Raw genomic sequence first — 15,735 nt, 5'->3', positions numbered from 1 at the left:
TCAAGGGATTATGACCCATTCAGTGTTTTGCTAATGGTTCTGAGTTACTAAAGATACTATAAAGCTTTCTGAATCACCACCAGAAAAGAAAATATTGCTCAGCATTGTTTTGTAGCCACTATTACCAGTTTCCAAAGATAAAAACAGAGCCTATTTAAATGGCATATTTACTTAGCTGGAGTCTTTCTCCATTCGTTCTGACTGGTGTTCATCAGAGTAAGTCACGGAACCCCAAAAGACCCTGGTCATGCTCCCCAGCTATTCCGTAGAAGCAGAATTGCCTGGGCAAAGCCTCTGCTCTGAAAGTTAAGAAGTAGGTGCATTATTAGTGTTAATAGAAGTTTCCCTTTTGAACTAGAACAAGGAACATTTTCCTTCCTTTTGTCTGGTGTCTTCAGACTGGATTGCTTTTAAGATTATTATTATTTCTCTGCATTATACACATACAATCCAACTTCAGTGATAGTAATTTGGTAGTAAGTGGCCTTTCTCGTAATTAGAAAATAATCTTATGGCAGGATAAAGCTTGAAATTGCTCTCTTTGTGAAATGAGCATGCTTTTGTTTGCAAGATTAACTCAATTCCCACTGCTATACCTGGCAGCACAATTGCCCAATCAGTTTGGTGACTGGATTGAACTTTTTCTACAGGAATCATGTAGCTATGCAGCTTCAGAAACACAAATCCACTCCCTCATTGTTGGTTTTCTGACAGCTTTTTCTGTAGAACAGTTTGAAGAGAAGAGAGCCCTGTTTCTGAGACAGAGAAGTGTTTTCACACCTGAAGTGTAATTTCACACCTTGTGTTTCTCAGCAGATAAGTGCATAAAATAACACATCAAACTGGAATAGAAAAAGATCAACATAGAAAGAAAACTGCAGGTTGTAATTTGTTTCCTATCCTACAGTGCTCTTGGAGAGAACAGTAAATTACAGAGATCTGCGTTTACGCTTTAAAAAGTTTGACTGGTCGTTAGGTGGGAAAATGAGCAGTAAACACTAATCAGCTTGCTGCCTGCATTGAACAGAAAGTACGGAATGATTGAATTTGGGAAACACCCTAACATTTTGAGTTTTAAGGAGAATAATGTGTGCATGTTAGTAGTAAAAATTGCAGATAAAGGTCAAGACATTTATAAATTGATTTTAATAAAAATGTGATTGAGGAGATAATTATTTTATGATGGTTCCATTCAGGAATTTTAGCAAAAGGAGATCATGTTGGTAAAATTTGAATGCTTTCTTTCCTTTCTATAATGATGCTAGTCACTGTTTTCTGGCATTCTAGTGGAGGGGTTCTACAGTGAGGAGGTTTAGCTTCACGGCACAAGTTTGAAAACTTGAGGCTGAAAGAAAAAGTTGAGCTTCCTGACTAGGCATGAACATTCATTACAAAATGTTTATTGAAGGTCTAGCACATGGTAGTCACAAGCTATAAGCATCAGGGGTACAATGGTTAATTAGGCAGTCCCTCTCTCTACCACTGGAAAACTGCATCTTTGCAGACAAATAGGCAGTGATAATACTGGTGATAAGTGCTGAGACAGGCTAAAACTAGGTTTTAGTGGAGACTATAAGAGGGTTATCTGAACTGGTGGGAGTGAGAGAAAAAGGTCAGAAAGGTCAGCAAATATTCCCAGATAAAGTGATATCCAAATTGAACTTAATGAACAAGAGTCATATGAGGCTGAGTATTAGTCAGGATGTCAGAGCATGGGGAGCATGTACAGATGAGACAGGGAAAAAGAACAAATTGGGTTGGAGGAGGGGAGGAAGTTCAGTGTAGTAGAATTCAGTGTATAATGGCAGCAGTGGTAAGCAATGAGACTGGAAGATAGGGCCAAAGAAGAGCGTCTACACCAAGAAATTGAGCTTTTATCTTGAGACTAGTGGGAAGTATTGAAGACTTTGTGTTTATTAGTGAGAGTGACATGGCCAGTTCTGTATTTTACAGAGATTGCTGTGGCAGTCCCCTGACTAGGAGGTCAGTGAGGAAACCTGAAGTAATATAGGTGAGAAATGCTGGCAACCTGAGCTTACAGTGTACACAGAGGTCAGAGGCACTGGGGATGGAAAGAAGTGGGTAGATTTGGGAGCTGTTTGAGAGTTAGAGTCAACAGAACATGGCAACTGATTGGGTGGACTGGGAATGAGGAAGTCAGTCTTGTGAAAAATGAGGTCCTGATTTCTCACTTGGATAATTTGGTGAATGATGCTGCTATTCACAGGAATAGGGAACACTGGAACAGCAAACGTTTAGAGTTGGGGGCATATTGAGTGTAAGATTAGTGTAGGATTTCAAGAGAAGAAGTGTAGTATTCAGTTGGATCTCGAGTTTGGGAGATAAGTTGAGGCCAGACCTATGGACTTGGTAGATGTCATTGAAACTATGGGAGTGGATGAGATGGTCCAAAGGATATGTAGACGCCTGGGCAACATAGGGAGACCCTATTTCTACAAAAAGTTAAAAAATTAGCTGGGCATGATGGTGCATGACTGTGGTTCCAGCTACTCAGGAGGCTGATGGGGTAGGATCGCTTTGGGCCCAGAAGTCAAGGCTTTAGTGAGCTGTGATCATGCCACTGCACCCCAGCCTGGGCAACAGCGCAAGATCTTGTCTGTCTGTCTGTCTGTCTCTCTCTCTCTCTCTCTCTCTCACACACACACACACACATGCACACACAAATACACACACATATGAATATGTACAGAGTGAGAAAAGAATTCTCCAATTCAGGCATAAAATAGCAATTTGATTATGAAAAAAATCATGTAGAGCAAAATGTGTATATTTATCTTGTTACATAAATAAATGTAGATGAAGAACTGTGCCTGCCCACAAGCACCATTGCACATATGCCTGTGCGCGAATGTATACACTCTGTGCACGGAGAGGTACTAATAAACATCAGCAATGTGTGCTGGATAGTGAGCCACATGAAACATTAGGTATTCAAGGTAATAATTCCCTTCCTTAATAACTCATGCAAGATGTGTTGCCCAACAGCAAGAACCAGGCTTAAGGATACTGATCAGTATGCTGGAAGGAGAGATTTGTAGCCCATATAAATGTTACAACTAGTCTAGCCAAACAGAGAGCACTAATGTTTCTTATCATCCCCACCCCACCCTTTTTTTTTTTTTTTTTGTCTTAGATACATATGGAAAACTCTTTCTCCTCAATTCTGTGGGTCAAGAGATGTCCCGTTGCAAGACGTCCATTCGGCGTGGTCAGCCCAATCCTGTCTATAAGGAGACCTTTGTTTTCCAGGTGGCCCTCTTTCAGCTGTCTGATGTCACGTTGATGATTTCCGTTTATAACAGGCGTACTATGAAGCGTAAAGAGATGATTGGCTGGATTGCCCTGGGCCAGAACAGCAGTGGAGAGGAGGAACAAGATCACTGGGAGGAGATGAAGGAAACCAAAGGACAGCAGATCTGCAGATGGCACACTTTGCTGGAATCCTAGGTTTGCTAACCTGCATTTGTGTGCAGTGTCCACCTTGGTTACCTGTGTTGCTGTCTACTGACACCAAGTGTCCTGGCAAGGATTTCAGGGTTTCAAAAACAGATTCCACTAACCCCTAGGACATTGTGAGTGGGAGTTTTGGGTTTCTCAATGGTTTGATTTGGATTTAAATATTGTAATTTTAAAAACACACATACACAGTGAAGTGTCCATATGGAAAATGTTATACCACAATTAAGACCACTGATGAGTTAATTTGTGCCAATAGATCACTGAGTTTTAGTTCAGGGTATGGGGTGAAGCTTCTTCTGCTGTCTCTGTTTGCTTGAAGAGTAACCTGAGATTGCAAGGGAGCTGTTAATTGTTACTATTTGAACCATTTAGGTGGATGAATCAGAATTTTCTTAATATGGTACAAAAACTCCAAAATATAGAAATGAATCAGATGCTGAGCCTCATAAAAGAATCTAACTCTAATCCATAAACTCTTATTTCACATTTTTCTCTTTATCAAAGAAACCTATTTACCTAACGAGTAAATATTATAAACTTGCACTTTTAAAATAAATTTGTATTAATTAAATACCTCTTTTATCTTATATTTTGTGGTTTCTATGAGATTTGGTTAGATGAATCATTTTGAAGCAAGAAAAGAGTTCAGAAACTACTGTTTTAAGACAACTTGTCTCCTTTTGAATATGTAAGATTTCAAACTTGTAACTTTCAAGGTTTTTATGCTGTCTTTCTCACCCAATAAGTTCTTACAGAATAAGAAAACAAAAAATAAGACTACTTCAGTCATAGATTTATTGATTTTTCTGATTCTGGTGTTCTTTTGGATTATACTTTTTCTATGTTCAATTATATATACTCATATATGAATATTTTGAATGTACTGCATGTAAACCATGCTCTTTTAAAATTGAGTATTTTCCATCACTAGAGCATAGTAAATTGTACACAGTGAGTCTTTAATAAATATTGATTTGATTGACTCTTCAAAGTGAACATGTTATAACACCTGTGAATGGAGAAATATTTTCAGCTTGTGTGGAATGACATTAAGTTTTTCTTTGAGCATTTGAAGTGCCTATAACTGTCATTTTTTATGGCATTTGCAGCAACATATATTAGTCACTACTTGCAATCTGGGCATGTGCCATTCAGAACACTGATCTTGTATGGTTATGAGCATGGGATTATACTTATGACTTAATTTGACATATTTATGCAGTGCATGTTTACTTTCCTTATTCATAGGTCTGGGCCCTTAATTTCAGTTACTTTCAATTGGCATTAATAAAAAAATAGGGAAAGAATGTATGTACGTTTAATCCCTGCGCTCGATGTGCAGCTCTTCTGAGCAATTGCTCAGTCACCTATTTTTAGTTTCTATGTTTCATTGTGGACTTTTTCCTGTCTGTGGGAAGAGTGATAGCTAGTGATGGCTGTATACAGTGAAAAACACATAACTCCTCCTCAGCTCCACGTTTTGACAGATTGTAAGCGTAGGCTGTAACACTTGAAGAACATATTTATTCCTTCCAGTGTGTAATGGTTATCCTGACAAGACCAGACTAGGGCACAGGATAACTCTACTATGCTTTCAGGGTTCAGTCTTTGAATGAAAGATTTCATAGGGAAGAATGAGAATTTGTGAAATAAATTAATACCTTAATTACTTTTCAGGTCATGGGAGTTTCATATATATGGCTGCTCAGTTATTAGGAATATGTAATAAAACCATGTTCCTCTGGGTTTTTACCCTGCCTTTCTTTGGGAGACCTCAGAGTGCTTTTCCAGCATTATATCCATTAACTGCTGAGTGGTCTTTGCAGCGTGGCTAAGTCATTGAGTAGAACTGAGTGCGATTGATTAAGTAGCAGCACAAAGAATTGGCTTTTCACATCTCTTACTCTGTATGCCTTGTGTTTAAAGGGAAGTAGAACAGCCTCGCTATGCTTTCCTTTATGCAGTAACATAATAGCAGCATTCATTTTAAAATTTACATTTGAAAAAAATCTGTATATATTGTACAGACAGCCCTGAATTTTTCCTTCTCATATTTTCCTGCTGCTGCATCCTTGTTTCGTGGTACCCAATAATCACCTATACTTCATTTTCTGTTCCCAAGACCCACCCATTTTTAAGGTTTTTGGCTGGTGTAGTGAAGATATTTGTGTGCTTGAACTGCCTTCCAATGGTCTGTTTATGATACAGTTTACAGGAATGCACACCATTTTAAGGGAAGGAATGCCTGAAAACATTTTTTATTTTTATAATTTTACTATGTTGGTGCTGCTCACCAAATAGGATGCATGTACATCTTGAATATACAGCAACATTCACCCTCAGCTGATTGTATAAATTTAAATGCTGAAGACAAGATACATAACAATATGTGGCTGATTTTTTTTACCTTGATTTGAAATTCTAGTTTAGTAAGATCTTTTGATTTTGTGCACTTAAACTCCCTTATTTTCTTGGCAAAGTCTAGACACAAATGCATTTAACATGTTTTTCACTTGAGCTTTTACATTTGGTTTTCAAAAGAGTTATGAAAGATAATTAGTTGGTTCTGCAGTGAAAAACTGCTTGTGCCTGTTTCTTCCAGCTAATGATTAATATCTCATAGGGAGATTTGACATTGAAGCAGCACTGGTTTTTGTTGCTTGAGTGGGTCTTTCAGTGATTTTGCCTGAAGAGCATGCTTTTAAAATAATATCGTTAAGAGTAAATGATGCGCTGGGTTTATGGAAATCTGCTTTATAGTGTGCCTTCTTTTAGGGTGTGAGTTTACACTGAATTGAGAAATCCTGATTTCACCAATTATGGTGGTGGCTGTTGTACTCCCTGCTCCCCTCTGACTATTGTTGAATTTTTAAATGGACCATTCACCAGGCAGCCGAACACCTGCTCTCCGTTCCCTCTCCTTCACTGGCTCCCAGTGTGATGCACAGTTGTTTTGGACTCTGTTTTTGCTGATGCTGCATAACCGTTGGAGGTGGGGGTGCCTTGCCTTCCCTAACATAAGAAGAATTTGTAATGCCTTTGGATGTATTATACTCGGCATTCCACCTGCATGAAATCAGGGAAAGAATCATCACCATGTTTGTGAGAGGGAAAAGAGTATGGCATTGCGTAGTCATTCACTTTAGGCACTATTAATTCTGACATCCTTCATTGAAAATTAACTGACATCAAATGTCAATATTCTCCATAGTCCTAGGTGCCAGTGAGCCTGAAACACAGCTTCTGCCTTTTCAATGTGTAGATTTCATAATATTTTACAAATTAGTGTTACCTCTTGTGCAGTCACTGTGCTTTAGATGACCTTATCTGAGAACCAAAATTCTTTTCTTTCCAGATGAAGTACTATTTAAGTAGAAACTAGCATTAGGTTAAATAAAAGTGCTTCTCTGATAGCCACCAGTTTGATTTAATTGATGATTCGGTGTGGACATCACTGCGGGTTTCCAAAAAAACTGGTTATCCTTTTGCAGCAGAGGACTTAGTATTTTAAAAGCAGAAAAGTAAGTAGGAAAGGATTATTTGTAATTGTCATAAAACCAGATGGAGGCATATTCTTTACTGATAAAGAAACAGGAGTAGAACACGCATGTGGTATCTCCTTTTGTTTTGAGGAAACTGTGGTTAAAGAACATTCTATTCTATTTGATCTAAGAGCAAATTAAATGATGGATAATCCTGAAATGGTAAAAGTGTTTTTGTCTTAAAAATTATTCATTTGGGCAAAGTCATTTACAACAAAATAAAAAGGTCATACAGCAAACCTATGGAAGAATTAAAGAATAAATAAATGTGCTGGATACATTTAGCATCCTCCAGTGAGTAGTATGTAAGGAGAGTAAACTAAAAAACCAAAGTACATATCAGATCAACTAGCTATCACTTTTCTAAAACTTGTAGAATTCTGAAAAATATTTAAAGATGGGAGAAACGAAACTGTCCTAAGACAATGAGATTGGCATAGCACAGTGAAGTTGGCACAAACTGTGATCCTAGCCTGGGTTTACATGAAACTCTGCTGTGTGGCCTTAAGAAAATTACTTAGCCAACCTGTGTCCTGGTTTCTTCAACTGGAAAATGGAAATAATACCTACCTCATTAGGTGTCTTAAAAGATATCAGTGAAATCACAGATGTAATGTGCCTAGCATAGAGCCGGGCATGTAGTTAGCATTCCATAGTTCCTCCTTACAGTCATGCCTGAAAAAGAAAATATTTAAGATGTATCTTCTCTTTCTAGCAAATGTTATTATAACACTAGAGAAAAACGAAAACCAAAGTTCAGATACTGTAACAAGGATAGGCTCATGAAGCCAGGCTGGATTTGTAAATAAAGGAGGCTTCATCAGGACAGCCTAATCAGAGATAAGCCTGGTATGTGGAGGAAATTGAGCCTTAATAGAGTCCAACTGTGGCAGAACCAAGTCTTTGCATTTATCCCCTTAGTTTGGAGGGAGTACAAATCCTTGATGGTTTGTGTGTACCTGCTGATCGATCACAAACAAGGCCTCTCCTTGTCTCCAGTTCTCTTATTCATAAATGGACAAGGCACCTTGTCGCCTTTATCAAAAGAGTTGGTGACAATGGCAGTTTGACTACATATTTCAACTGTGATCCAAAAAAGTAAAATAAATGTGATACTATACTGAGACTCTTTTAAAAATGGATAACACTTTCTTTAAAACCTACATTATATATCCATTTTATATCCTGATAGCCAAACATTTTAAAATACTCTAATAACACAGCTCTCAAAACGTATCTGTCTGACTGGAATGTTCTATTCAGAACAAATTATCACTGTTTCCCTTATGAGATCATAATGAAAGAGATTCAGTTGATACTGCTTTTTAAAATGGTTTTTAAGAGTGGCTTGTTGATATAATAGCACGTCCACTTGTTCTCAAGTGATTCAAACCTTGAGTAAAAAGAGTTTCTGGAGAATTTAGAAAAACCTTTGTTGACATTTAGTCTAGAGAAGTCTTCAGGAGCAAACCACTTCAAAGTTAGTGTAACCAGGTGCCATGAATCAGTCATGTGCTACTTGTGGTTTTAAACGAAACATGATTCTGGGATGAGAAGTGCAAGGCTACACTCCTAATATAATCAAATTACCAAAGCACTGTTTTGAGTCCTCAGTATCCCAATTAAGGAGAAACATGAAGACATTGGAGAATCACTTAGCTTAGGGCTTTTAGTAGGGAATAATTAAACATGTAGGGAAGGTGAAGGAGTTAGATGGGAGGTAAGAAGGCTGAGGAGATTTCTAGTAACAATGATCCAGAAGTTCTAACCAGGGGAATGCTGCACACTTTCTCTTCTTGACCACATGGATAGATTTCAGAGCATCCCCCTAAGTCAAGTCTGGAGAATTATGTGAAGGTTGTTTCTCATTAATTCAAAATGTATTCATTGTCTAGCACTATACTATCTGGGCTGGATATCTTTAGAGTGCTATGAGTGCACATTGAAGCAGTTAGTCATCATTATACAATGATGCTTACCAATATACAACTGTTAAGTTAGTCTAACTATGTGCCATAAACAGTAGAGTTCCTTGTTACTAGTATTGGAAGGTGAAACATTGGCTGAATTTATTGGGGCAAGCGTCTAGGAAGCCTTGGACTGGCAGTGAGTCTTGGTTGCATTATATGGGAAATTTGTGGGGATGGGGGTGTCAGAGAATTATCATCTTTGGAAGTTTTTTAAAATAGAAAAATGTACTTGAAGTCTTGGTTCTGCTAAAGAAGAATGAGAGGACACCCACGAATATACCCTTTATAAAGTTCCTTCTAATATTTAGGTGTAACATTAAAAAAGAATCAACAATAACACTCCAGGCCTGTCCTCTTCCACTTTGGACATTTTTTCCACATTGATTTTTCTCTGCATCATAGAAAGGTTTCTCTGAAGAGTTCCTATTTGGGTTTTGTTTAGGGCTTTGGGGATGCCTGCAGGCTCGGAGCGAGTTTCCTCTCCTATGGTGCTTTGACTGTTTTTGTTTCCCTTGGGTCACAAAACCGTATCCTAGACACACAGACAATAATCACCTTATTTATATCCACTGTGGAACCTGTGAAACAGCTCGAGGCTTTATAGAACAAGCTCATAGGCAGTCATGGAGATCTGAGGCCCTTCTTGGAATGAAGCCGCTAACTTGCTAACTGCTTTCCATTGCTCGCTAATGCTGCCTTAAGGTTTCTCCATGGGAATTTTTACTTCATGCCTTTGAGTGACAGTGTTACCAGTTTTACCTTGAGGATGATGAGAAGGCTGACTTCCCATTGTATTGCCATATTTATGCATTATTTTTGTTTACTTCACTTCCCCCTTGAAGTATCTAGTTGCTGGGTTTTTTTTGTTTGTTTTATACAAAATTTATTCATTCAAAAAGACATTTATAGGTTGGGCATGGTGGCTCACACCTGTAATCCCAGCACTTTGGGAGGCCGAGGTGGGAGAACAGCTTGTGTCCAGGATTTCTAGACCAGCCTGGGCAACATAGTGAGGTCTTGTCTCTACAAAATACCAAAAATTTGCTGGGTATGGTGGTGTGCGCCTATAGTCCCAGCTCCTTAGGAGGCTGAGGTGGGAGGATTGCTTGAGCCTGTGAGGTCAAGGCTGCAGTGAGCCGGGATCATGCCACTGCATTCAGCCTGGGTAGCAGAGTGAGACTCTGTCTCAAAAAAAACCAAAAAACAAGACCTTTTTAAGTGTAAATGTTCCAGACTCAGGGTTAGGGGTTGGAGAATGGCAAGTGGATAAAATAGTTTAAGTTCAACAATATTTTTTTTGTTTCTAGATATTCTTTTTAAAAACCAGAGTCTGATAAGAAATCTAGGTAAATAATAAGATCTTTTATTAACCTTGAATTTTTGGCTTAATGTATTTCTGTAATTGTCTCTTTCCCCCTTTGAAAGGCAGAAGATTTAGGGAAGGTGAAAGTTATTACCCTGCCTCTAATTAAGAAATAGATACACTTATTTGTCAGTCTATGCTTTCATTCAAAATAAATGGATATGTTTTGTATCTGGGGGAGGAAATGCATCATTCCATTCCAGGAGTGAAAAGAATTATAGCATCAAATAGGATATTTAGTATTCTTGACTTTTATAATTAAATACTGAATGCCCTTTGCAAGACAGTAAGTTAGATCCTGGAATGCTAGGTCTGTACAAACTTGACACATTTCTTACAAGCTCTGTGTTTTAATAGTCAAAGGCATTGCTACCCTTTGCTTTTTGAAAGAGTGAACTGGTAACAGTAGCCGCCAGAGAGGTGACAATCTAAACAAAGAGCCCTGCTTACCTCTCTGTGACTAAAACTAGTCTTAAAAACTGAATACATTTGGGGCATCCTTATGAAATAGGTAAAGGTCGACATTGGGAGTGTCACTACCTTGGCAGATAGACCAATACTTTTTTCCTAGACTCAACCCATTTTTAAAGCAGGAGTTTTTCCAATGGATTTATTGTTTATAATTCTACTCAATATGTCTTAGTACATGCAAATTAACTCAAAATCTTTGGTGGCCTAAAAATTCTGACTGAAAGCAAGTTTTTCATGTTGCCCAGTTGATAGTCCATAATAAAAAATGTACATATCTTGTTTAATAAAGACCTTGATGTTTGAGAATATCAGAAACCTGCCAGTAAACACTTGGATTAAGTGAGGAACATGTACATTAAAAGATATTTTCATGTAAGTTATTTTAAGATAGTTGCATTCTAGGACCATGTTTCTTTTTTGAGAGTGTTTCTTTGTCAAGTTCCTTATAGCCAATGCCTTGACCAAAGCTTACTAATTTTGCCACATTTCCTTGTGGGTTATGATAATCTTTATTAATTCACAACTCTATCAAATTATAATAGTCTTTTATTGTGCCACCATATGAATGCAGCCGCAAATTCAATTTTGTGAAATACAAAGTCCTTTCCAGAATTTTAAAACTTAATTTCAGTATAGATTTTAAGTTTGTGAATAAGAAATAAGTATTTGTATACCTTGTTGTGAAAGAGGTTTCTGTTACAATATTTTCTGTTATAGTATTGGGATACAATTTGACCTGTATTTTCGGGCAAAAGCTGGTCTTTGAGATCTACTTTTAAAGAAATTAATAAATTTCATTTTTTAGGGTTTTAGGTTCACAGCAAAATTGATCCTAAAATACAGAGAGTTCTCATATACTCCAAACACAACCTTCTCCCTCATGAACATTTTGAACACCACAGTGGTATATTTGTTACAACTGATGAACCTGCATTGACATATCATTATCACCTAAAGTGCGTAGTTCATATTAAGGTTCATTCTTGGTGTTGTATATTTTATGGGTTTTGACCAATGCACAACGACGTGTGTCCATTATTGTAGTATTATACAGAAGATTTTCACTGCCCTAAAAATCCTCTGTGCTCTGCCTATTCATTCCTCCCTCCCACCTAAGCCCTGGCATCCACTGGTCCTTATACATTGGGAATGTCATACAGTATGTAGCCTTTTCAGATTGGCTTTTTTTTTTTTTTTCACTTAGGGATAGTCATGTAAGTTTTCATATCTTTTTGTGGCTTGATAGTTCATTTATTTTAAGTGCTGAATAATATTTCATTGTCTGGTTGTATCACCATTTATGACCTATTTGCTTTTATTTCTAGTTCCAGTTGCTATGGCAAATTTTATTAAAGTGCATGCTCTCAGGAAAAGCTTCATATATTTTATGTGATCCATCAAATAAAATGTAGCAACTTCCAGTCTAGAATAAATTTCACCTATATGATATTGAGCTTATTTTACATTGGAGGAGGAGATTTATGAAAAAATATAATAATTTCATAATTTATATTACCCTATCTACGAGTTTTTCCCTCCATTAGAATCTAAACAGAAAGTTCTGAAGGTTACGAAGATGTGATCCCAAATTTAGTGACTCTGTAATGTCTTCTTTTGTTGAGCAATGAGTTAAATACCTGTCGAGAAAAAGTGCTAATTATGTTATTACTGATTCATGATAGAAAATCACCTTCTGTTGCTAGTTTATATGACTTTACATTTACCACTCCTGCCAAGAGAAAGGAAGCTTTGTGATTGTGCCCCGTCATAGTTAATTGTACAAATCAATTAAAAATGGTATGTAGGCATCTGGCTCACACAGCAGCTCTGAATTCTGAATGAAAAGATAACCCATGCTAATGTATAGGTTGCATGAACAAGTAGATGTGTGTTGGAAAGATAACACTGATAGTCACTCCGGGTGAAGGGGGAGGCCTGGCCAATGATTCGTATCTGAGAAACATTTTGAGATTATTTATACGTCTTCTGACTGCCCTTTGCTTTGTAGCTACAGCAACTTGCAGAACCTGGCATTATTGCAGAGATGAAGGTATAGTTGTGTAAAGAATACTGGATTAAAGTTGATGAGGCCTGTGTTCTGAGATCAAATCTTCCACTAATGAGCTCAAAAATAAATATTAAGTCACAATTTCTTCAAGCCTTCATTGTTGCATCTATCAGATGGGAATAGTAATACTCATTTTACCTATTTTTACCAGGTGGTTGTAGGAACAGGATTCATTCATTCCTTCATTAATATAATGAACACTTTGAGACACCACTATATAACAGGGCCATAAATATGACAAGGTGATAGATGGAAAGACATTTTGCGGAATTTTTGAAGACTTGCAGTGTTTTTGAAGACTACAGGATAGTTTGTTATTTTTATATTAAGGGCATATCAACTCTTTATGTCAATATTTCCAACTATTTGACACTTTTAGAGCTCTGCCAATCAGTGGGCCATATTCATAGAATGTCAGTAATTTGTCTGAATACAAGTTATAGTTGAATGGTCTTTAGCCGTTCTGTCTCTGAGAAGCTAGAAATAAAATATTAGGTTCTAATTTTTTTGTTCAAACACTGATCATATAACAAACTGCAAATCCATGTTTTCAGCGGGTTCGCCAACCTTTGAATTGAATGCAGACCTTTCTTTAGAACAGCCTAACTTTGAGTACAGGGGAAGTATTAAATGAAATAGCTTTTCCTCCCCTATGAAGTGGATTTGAATACAGTACTTAGAAAAATTCTTCCCCTGCCAAAAAAGGTCCTTCAATCTAGTTTATTATTTTTCTTTTGAAGAATCAATCTTGTCCATCTCTCTCCTCCCAAGTGACTTTCCTCACTCATGTAATCATTTTCTTCATAAATGCCATTTTATTATCCCACAGAAAAAGTAAAGATTTAAAAAATCATTTTTAAGGTACATCCAAGATTTCATAGCAATATTTTATTTGTGTTCACAGTGCAAGATAAATCTGACTTTCTCAATATTTTTGGTCTTCATATGGCATCTGAAACAGTTGTTCACATTCACACATTTATGTTTCACCATATGCATACTGTGTACAGCTCTGTTGTTCTAAAATATTTTATTGGTTTTCCTTTATATCTCAACTTTTGATGGGTGTCCTTGAAGAACTTTCATGAAAAAAATGTAAATGTGAATGATTCATTCATTTTGAACATATGTAACTATTTTAGGAGATTTTCAGGAGATTTTACCCTACATGGAGTACACTGTTCTTAGCAGGGAATGTGCTTTATATTACTATTCTACTCACAGCTGGATGCTGCAGATGTATTAACATTGTAAACGTGTACTTTTTCTATTCTATGCTTACTTTAATATATTATTTATATGTACTACACTGTGCTGAGTTTTGGTGGTTGTCAAAGGCAGTCAATAATTTTGTAAATTTCACTTTTGTGGATAGTTAAGTATAACATGGTTTAGTATAAAGTCTGGTCTTCCTCTAGATTTCTAAGTCACTGGAAGAATTTCTTGGCAAATTGATTGTTCAAGGCCAGTTTTGTTAGTTGTAAGGTGGAAGCCACCCCAATCCTCTCCCAGTGTTTCGTAGGCATTTTCAGACCTGGATGCTATTATAGTTCCTCCTCTAGTTTTCCAGTAGAGAATTCCTATGTGGTCCAGAGGTTCAAGAGAGAGAGAAAAAAAATTTCTCCTCAGAAGAATTGAACCCTTATTTTAGAAACTTCTGACAATCTTCAGAACATTCCATGTGGGTGTCCCTGTGTTTCTCATAGTATGACTTATTGATTCATGGTGTCTCTTATTAAAGAAGCATGAATGTATCACTAGCTGTTACCAGAACAAACAGCTGTAGAATGTAATGACCCATCCTATTTCTAAATTTACTTCTATCAGTGGATAATTTGTGTATAGGAAAAGGTGTGGAAATTTTTTAATTGTTAAAAACTAGAATACCTTTCTACCTTTTGTAGTCTTTAAGATTTCATAACAATGGTTTTAATGTATTACTATCTTACTATTATGTATTGTGTTTAAACAAGACCAATCAGTGAAATATTGAATGTCAATACTTTTTGTTAGAAACACCCTTTGAAAATGTTAGAAAATGTAAAACCTTACCTGTGACAAGGAATAAATTCATGATTAGAAGAATTATACTGTTTTTCTTGTGCAAATAATACTTAAGGCAGATGTTCAGTCTTACAGTGATGTTGGAAAGCATATTTTATGCAGTCTAAACACTATTTCTGTATTAGATATTTAAATGCATGAGGATAAATTCTAATTGCTTTTTGTTTAAAACAGAAACATAGAAGAAGCATTAGCCCCAGTTTGTATAAAATGTCTGCTGCAACTGAATTCATGATAGTTCATGAAAACTGAAAATCATTCCAATTTTGTAAAACTGCTGCTACTGGTTTTATCAATAAAGTTTTAGCAGATGGCTTATATGTACATGTGTGAAAATTTTTTATGTTAAAAAAAGATACAGTTTTGCAGCATCAACATGCAAATTTTATGGGCCTGAATGATACTGCTTATTTTAGTATATACAAAAACCATTAACTTCAAAACCATACCAACTGCAGACATATATTTTAGAACTACAAGCATTACATGTATGATCCATACAGTTTATTTGGTTTCAGGGTGCTGTAGGCTTTTATGGTGAACACATATGCAAATCAACATATATCAGTTCAAATGCTGACTTGAAGAGCATCAGGTAAGGATCACCTGAATTAATTAAATTGCATCTAAAGGGGATTCTGAGAAGGCAAAATGCAAAGTGTAGGTGTTCATGTACAAAAGTGTATGTAATTCCTCATTAGAGAAGCTCTTGTCCAGAACACTTTCCCCTCTATGAATACCCGGTTCTCAGAAGTTTGCAAGGCTCAGATGCAACAA

The 15,735-nt window shown here is 36.7% G+C and overlaps 1 protein-coding gene across 8 annotated transcripts in view; it reads left to right on the top strand.

Annotated features, from left to right (window-relative positions):
- SYT16 (synaptotagmin 16) overlaps window positions 1-15,735 on the top strand; it is a 322,403-nt gene that overhangs the window by 291,138 nt on the left and 15,530 nt on the right. For 2 of the 8 annotated variants that reach the window (XM_032179303.2, XM_032179302.3), the window contains one exon: window positions 3,155-15,278. The exons of 2 other annotated variants lie outside the window; for them this stretch is intronic. In XM_032179303.2, coding sequence (XP_032035194.1) covers window positions 3,155-3,468 — 314 coding nt within the window. In that variant the 3' untranslated portion in view covers window positions 3,469-15,278. Of the gene's footprint in view, window positions 1-3,154; window positions 15,279-15,476; window positions 15,554-15,735 lie in introns of those variants that run through there. 4 more of the 8 variants (XR_009210271.1, XM_032179300.2, XM_032179301.2 and 1 more) reach the window with 4 other exon arrangements.

The sequence above is a fragment of the Hylobates moloch genome, unplaced genomic scaffold (assembly GCF_009828535.3).
Source record: "Hylobates moloch isolate HMO894 unplaced genomic scaffold, HMol_V3 SCAFFOLD_16, whole genome shotgun sequence".
Taxonomy (NCBI): Eukaryota; Metazoa; Chordata; class Mammalia; order Primates; family Hylobatidae; genus Hylobates; species Hylobates moloch.
The sequence above is the reverse complement of the archived record's forward strand: the minus strand, read 5'-3'. Positions and strand labels throughout refer to the sequence as shown.